The sequence below is a fragment of the Myotis davidii genome, unplaced genomic scaffold (genome assembly GCF_000327345.1).
Source record: "Myotis davidii unplaced genomic scaffold, ASM32734v1 scaffold497, whole genome shotgun sequence".
In the NCBI taxonomy this organism is placed as follows: Eukaryota; Metazoa; Chordata; class Mammalia; order Chiroptera; family Vespertilionidae; genus Myotis; species Myotis davidii.
This window is the reverse complement of record NW_006288434.1, coordinates 4,312,381-4,319,922: the sequence shown is the minus strand read 5'-3', so window position 1 is coordinate 4,319,922 and position 7,542 is coordinate 4,312,381. Positions and strand designations below refer to the sequence as shown.

Below are 7,542 nucleotides of genomic sequence, written 5' to 3'. Positions count from 1 at the left end.
TAGGGGGAGGGGCCAAGGGCAGTTGGCCAGCTGGCCCCACCCGATTGGGATGAGGAGGCCGATCGGGGTCGCAGTGCGCCTCAAAGCAACAGTCGTTCCAGTCCGTTGGCTTTTATATATAGAGATAAATTGTATTACTCATCCCTCTAAAACAGCGGTTCTCAACCTGTGGGTCGCGACCCCTTTGGTGGCCTAAGACCATCCTGCATATCAGATATTTACATTACGATTCATAACAGTAGCAACATTATAGTTATGAAGTAGCAACGAAAATAATTTTATGGTTGGGTCACAACATGAGGAAATGTATTAAAGGGCCAGAAGGTTGAGAACCACTGCTCTAAAAGTATATATTACATTTTTATATTTATTTGATTTTCTGCTTGAGAAAGAATGCTACCCAAATTGATATTCCACAATTTGTTTTTAAAACTACTGAAAAATAAAAAAATAGCAATACCTTTGATGTCTTCCAGCATCCTTAAGAACTTTTAACCTCTCAATATCCATCCATAGCCACCAATATCTCTCCCCTAATGTACCTTTCATAAATGCCTTAAATCTTTCGAACTCTTTCCTATTGCCAATGTCATAAGTTTTGTGAGAAATGCACCAGCCAGCCCCGCCTTCTGAGCCACGGCTCTCTCGCTGCGAACCTGCCTCTTTTAATCTCTCTTCAGCCGTTGCCTTTGTGGGTTGAGTTGTTTCAGGTAACATATCATCCTTGACAGAAATAAGCTCACACTCATCAACTATCACTTCTGTTATATTGTTGAAATTTATGTAACCTGGACCTTCTCTAAATGGCTCGCCAAGAATTTCATTAATTACTACTGTTAAAACAAAGTTTATATAGGATATTAAAAATTCTTCACAAGTGGAGAAATGGAATGTCTGGCTTTCAGCATCCGGTTGCTTTTCAAGGTATATTCTGAGAAGAGCATGCGAAGGAGTATCTGGTAGAGCTATAGACCCCTCCTCCTCCTCTTCTTCCAATTCAGAGATGCATCTAGTGGCTTTGGATGAGTCCTTCTGCATCCTGGGGTGAACTCCATCATCAAAGATGACACTCTCTGTATTAAATAAGAAAAGGCTATTAGGTCATACATGGATACAGAAGATACTTTTATACTAACTAGATGTTACAGAGCCAGGATGGCAAATGAGTTTATCATCACAGAGAGTGACTGCATGGACGAGGGCCTGGAGGAGGAGTCTACACTTGGGACCAGTTGGAGAAAAAACTGCCAACAGGGGTTAGCCATGTCTTTCCTGGATGGAGAAGGGAATAGGGTCCGATGAACTAAATATTTGACAGCCCGACAGAGAATGTGTAATATTTTATGCTGATATAGGATGTCAATACCTAAAGGTCAACTCTATTAAAGAATTTGAATATGTACATTAAACAACTGTAGAAGCACACCGTGTTTTATTGCGCTTTACCTTATTGCACCACACAGATATTGTGTCTTTTACTACAAACTGAAGGTTTGTGGCAGCTCTAGGTGAAGCAAGTTTATTGGCACCATTTTTCCAACAGCATTTGCTCACTTTGTGTCTCTGTGTCACATTGTGGAATTCTTGCAATATTTCAAACTTTTTCATTATTATTGTACTTGTTATGGCGACCCGTAATCAGTGATCTCTGTTGTTACCAGGGCAAAATCATCCACCCACAAAAAGATTATGACTCACTGAAGGCTCTGATGATGGTAGCAATAAAGCATTTTTAAATTAAGGTACAGTATATACATTTTAACATAATCTTATTGAACGCTTAATAGACTACAGTATAATGTAAGCACAGCTTTTATATGTGCTGGGGAAACCAAAAAATCATGTGACTCATTTTATTGCAATATTTGCTTTATTGTGGTTGTCTGGAATCTAATCTACAATAGCCCTGAAGTGTGCCTGCATGTGCTGTAATATTTCATGTTGTATGAAAAGTAAAATTAGCTACCATAGGTAACAAGACCATACATGAATAGATCAGAACTGGAGTCATATTGGCAATTTTTTAAAAATTCACTATTTTATCAGAAAGATTCGATTACTATCATACTTACAACCTATCAATAAAATTACTAAATGGCCCTTGCCCAGCCAGCATGGCTCATTGGTTGAGCATCGACCTATGACCCAGGAGGTCATGGTGCAATTCCTAATCAGGGCACATGCCTGGGTTGTGTGTTCAATCCCCAATGTGGGGTGTGCAGGAGGCAGCCAATCAAGGGTTCTCTCTCATCATTGATGTTTCTATCTCTCTCTTCCTCTGTGAAATCAATAAAAATATTTTTAAAAAACAAAATGGCCCTAGCTGATTTAGGTCAGTGGTAAGAGCATCGACCCTCCGACAGAAGAAGAGTTGTGGGCCCGATTCTGGTCAAGGACCAGACCCTGGTCAGAGCACATGCGGGAGACAACCAATCAATGTGTTTCTCTCACATCGATGTTTCTCTGTCTGTCTCTCCCCTTCCCTTCCACTCTCTCTAAAAATCAACGGGAAAAATATTCTTAGGTGAGGATGAACAAAAAGAAAATAAGTAAATAAGGTTACAAAATGGCATGAAGTATTTTATAAAAGCTAACAAATACACACGGATTGTCTTTATGTTCTTTCTACAGATACAGTCTTCGGCTCCTATTTTCTCTTCCATTAATCAGTGAAACATGTAGGCTCAGTATTTTCACATGGCAAGTGTTCCCCTTGAAACGCTGCTGTTGTGCCCACTTTATTTCAAAGGCTTAATAAGAAGAATCTGTACATTGTGATAGGAGATAAAGGCAAGACAAACACTTGCTGGCTTGCCTTTTAGGGTACCAAGCACCAGGTCAGCCATTGTCTATCCATTTAGCTTGCATCGTTATTCTAAATTTATAGATGAGAAGAGCAAAGCTCCCAGAAATGGAATAACTTCTAAAAGTCACACAGGCAGTAAGTATCAGAGTTGAATTCTAAACTCAGCCTCTTTTGCTTATACCGCGTCACCTCTTAAAAATGGTAGAACGTGAAGTTGGGGGGTGAGGGGGGAGATAACTTTTCTTCCCAACCACTATATGTTGTGCTGTAAGATTAGGACAGCAGCAGAAGACCTAAAGAGGAGTTCTGAAGTCATTCTTGTCCTTTCCTGCTTACCAGAAACAGATGAAATCATCGGTGAATCAGCTTTGCTGTGGAGTGCAGGGAAGGTTGACACTGTTCGCTGACTTTGTTTGGCTAATGTAAACCAATCTTTCGTTTCTAAATAGGAGGCCTAGGAAGAAAGCAGCACAAGTGTTTTTTGTTTTTGTTTTTGTTTTTTTAGCACAAGTGTTTAATGTAAGATTAGCACTCTCCTTCCTATCACAAACCTGGACATATCATTATGATATTATTCAATATGCATTGTACAATGTGTAAGGGGAAAATTATGCCATGGAAAAAAAAAGATTATACACAGAAAAAAAAGCACTAGCTAAGAGAATAATGGGGAGGAAATTTCAATTTGGATACATTTCACATTAGATGCCCACAGGAAAAAAATGAGCCCATGCCCATCGAATGCTCCACTCTTCCACCAAAGGCAGGCCACGTCACCCCCTGGAGTCACGACCGCTTCATACTATAATTATGCCATGGAAAAAAAAAGATTATACACAGAAAAAAAAGCACTAGCTAAGAGAATAATGGGGAGGAAATTTCAATTTGGATACATTTCACATTAGATGCCCACAGGAAAAAAATGAGCCCATGCCCATCGAATGCTCCACTCTTCCACCAAAGGCAGGCCACGTCACCCCCTGGAGTCACTACCGCTTCGTACTAACTGTAACTTCGCAGGCACCATGACTCATGAGTCCTTGGATGCACCTTTTGCCAGTAGCTCCCATTTTACAACCTTCCCAAATATTTCATGCCCCTAAATCTGTCTGACCTGGCTCAGTGTTTTTAACAACTCCTCCCTAATATGACAGACTTAATATTGCTCTCAGTAGCACAGGAAACATCTCGAGGCTCAATTGCCACTTAGCCTTAGATTCGGTTTTTATAACTTTGCTTGGAATGGACGCTGCCTGAAGACTGATTCCTGACTCCGTCTGCCCCCGGATGTGGCCTTCAGTTTTTCCGTTGCTTAGTGTACCCTTAAGCCAGTTGACCCAAATCCCCAGCTGACTCAGCTTCTCGAATCCCAGTCCTAAAAAGCCCTTTATCTCAGCCTTCTGGGCAAAATTCCTCTGCCTGAGTTTCTCAGTGACATCCTCATCTGTTTTTCTAAGAGAACCCACGTTCAACATGAGCAGAAAAGGGAGCTTCCAGCATTGCTCTCCCATCTCCTTTCTCCAACTGAGTCAGCCGGTTGGCCCTTAGCCTAAGGAACACTCTCAGAAGAGGCAGGACTCAAGTGGAATAGGTACTGTTTCCAGACCATTGTGCAGAATTCTCTGAGCAATCAGGCCGCACAATGAGATCAAAAGCAGGAGAGAGAAATGAGAGGTGCCTCATGTTTAGTCACTGATCCCTCTAAGGCAGTGGTTCTCAACCTTCCTCATGCCGCGGCCCTTTAACACAGCTCCTCATGTTGTGGTGATCCCCAATTTCATTGTTACAAATTGAACATCATTAAAGCATAGTGATTCATCACAAAGACAATATGTAATTATATATGTGTTTTCCCATGGTCTTAGGCGACCCCTGTGAAAGGGTTGTTCGACCCCCAAAGGGGTCGCAACCCACAGGTTTGAGAACCACTGATCTAAGGGGTCAGGTTTTCTGTGGATAAAAGTTTTGCCACCCTAACTATGCTGTTGGGAATATTGATTTTCAGCTGGTTATTAAGAGACAAAAAGACTCTGAAAGAACATTTGACCCACCCCCTTACCTGCCTAAAGGACTTTGGGTAGAAAAAAACAACTAATGGAAGGGAGCAGCACCTTAGCACAGTAATAGGAACTAAATGTGCCGATGGGAAGAAATCCAGTAAAGCCCATTTGTGGAACTTTCCTCTGTGTCCCACGGTTTCGGGGGGGGTGGGGGGGGTGGGGTTCCCAGCTAGAATTTGTTTGTCACACGTTTGCTTTCTTCCTGTGAATTGCCTACTTTCTTTTGGAAAAACCCAGACCCTGACCCCTTCTCCTTAGTCCAGAATGGCACATAGACCTCAACTGGCCCAGTGCATCCCCGGGTCTCTATTCTGGTACCCCACATGTACACTGTAATACATTTGGGACATTTTCTCCTTGTTAATCTGTTTCTGTTCATTGGATTAGTAGCCAGGCCAGAAGAACTTAGAAAAGTCGGAGGAAAATTATTTTTTCATGCTCCTATACGTTGAAAGACTCTAATTTCCTTTTGTTTCATCTTTTCCTTCCTTTAAAACTAAGTCATTTATTATTACCTATATGTTCTTTCAATGTATATTTATTAAGTGACTTCTCTATTCCTAGCAGTATCCTAAGCACTGAAAGGAGACCAAAATAATTAGGGAATATTCAAGGAATTGAGAGAGACCAATATGCAAGAGTGCTTGTTACTTCAAATGCACACAAAAAAGAGAAGATAGGGGAGAAAGAAGTAGTGAGTCAGGCATACAAGCAGTTACCTATTCTATTTTATACTTTTAAGAGATAGATCAATTGTTCATGTTTAGATGGTATAACTGGAGATCCAAAGAAATGTTACCAATTATCATAAAGATTGATCCCTCACTAGTGTCATGGTTTAAATGATCTAAGGATCCAGAGAACTCTGATTCCTTAAACTTCAAAAGCTATTAAGAAGATAGTTTAAGTATTAAGTGGACCAAAATGAGTTTTTTATCACAAGAAACAGAAGGGAGAAAAAAGCTTGAATGTTATTCTCTTATATTTGACTAGAGGCCCGGTGCACAAAATTCGTGCACGGGTAGGGTCCCTAGGCCTGGCCAGAGATCAAGGTTGATTGGGGCCTTCCTGCTGGCTGCAGGCTGCCAGCCAAGGCCTGCAAGCCACAGGGAGGGACCAGGGGAGGTTGGCCCACCATGGGAGTTTGGCTGTGGGGGTGCACCGCCCACCAGGAGGCAGCTCCTGCATTGAGCCTCTGCCCTCTGGTGGTCAGTGCGTGTCATAGCAACTGGTCATTCCCGTCACTTAGGCTTTAATATATATAGATTACATTTACATATAGGGAATCAGAACTTTTCCCCCGAGTGAATTCTTCCCTCTGCATGATTACTGACATCTACTCTCAGTACACATTTTAGGACATTCCTGATATTTCTGTAATATATAAGTTAAAAATAAACCCTTCAAAATGAGTATAAGACAGAAAAAATGTGCCTTTGGTACATCGCTAAGCATTATTCAGTGGAAATGATCGATATGGCATAATTTAAAACAAATATCGCCAAAACCGGTTTGGCTCAGTGGATAGAGCATCGGCCTGCGGACTGAAAGGTCCCAGGTTCGATTCCAGTCAAGGGCATGTACCTGGGTTGCGGGCACATCCCCGGTGGGAGATGTGCTGGAGGCAGCTGATCGATGTTTCTCTCTCATCGATGTTTCTAACTCTCTATCTCTCTCCCTTCCTCGCTGTAAAAAATCAATAAAAAATATATTTTAAAAAAAACAAATATCACTTATAGAAATGCCAAACTACAAAATTAAGTAGAAGCTACACATGAATACAAATGTTCAAATAAGATCAGATAAGTCTGTCCATTCCAACAGAGATGGCAAATAGGTTTCCTCTTACATCACATCTTTGATCAATTGGAAGTGCCTGCCTAAAGTGCTGTGTTGAAAAGATTTTTGAGCCAAGTCCTATAGCTAAGCAGGAAAATTGCCATGATTGGTTAGCAATGAACAGAAACTAGGAGAGTATCAACACATAGGCCACATATTTGACATTCCGGATTTTGTACAGAATTGTGTATTGGAAGTGTATTCCAAGAGAGAAAAATTTGATAATCAGAGGCAAAAGATCAACTCCTGCTTGTATATTTCTTTTGGGCCAGGCTGATGGACTCAAATATTAGGGTCCTAGTAACAGTTATAGAATCCAAATAATAAAAATTTGGAATGAACAATAAAACCATCTCTATAATTCAGTTACCCATGTTTCCCTGGGTGACAATGATCATGTTCTTCAATCTTGCATCTGTTCCTTCACACACATGAGGATAATTCGAATTACATTTCAGGTGAAAGAGTGCAGGGCAAATGAGTGAGTAGAAAGCCACAACAATTTTTGTTAAAACTGCCTTTTGAAGTATCTGAAATAATGTTCCTTATTCAAGTGGTACAAATGAAATGCATGCTTCTAAAATGAGTTTCATTGAAGGGCTAATTCACAAACAAACATTCATATTTTACCTTGCCAAGAGAAATATAGAACTTCTTCATAATGACAGCGTTGTCATCTTCAATGACAGGAGGTGGCGGTGTGGGCGCTTTTCTCGTGACCCAGGGAGAAAAAGCTTTATCCAGTGTGATATTCATGCCCGATCTACTCCATCTCACTTGCGAGACCAATTTTGCTAACCTGCATTTTAGAAAGCATACAAATTCGAAGCAAGTTTA

General features: G+C 40.9%; 1 protein-coding gene across 1 annotated transcript in view; it reads right to left on the bottom strand.

Annotated features, from left to right (window-relative positions):
* Window positions 1-7,542, bottom strand: part of RGS22 (regulator of G-protein signaling 22) — an 88,872-nt gene that overhangs the window by 65,810 nt on the left and 15,520 nt on the right. The window contains exons 4-6 of the mRNA XM_006760302.2: window positions 7,336-7,504; window positions 3,143-3,260; window positions 461-1,073 (exon numbers count right to left, since the gene is read on the bottom strand). Coding sequence (XP_006760365.1) covers window positions 461-1,073; window positions 3,143-3,260; window positions 7,336-7,504 — 900 coding nt within the window. The remainder of the gene's footprint in view (window positions 1-460; window positions 1,074-3,142; window positions 3,261-7,335; window positions 7,505-7,542) is intronic.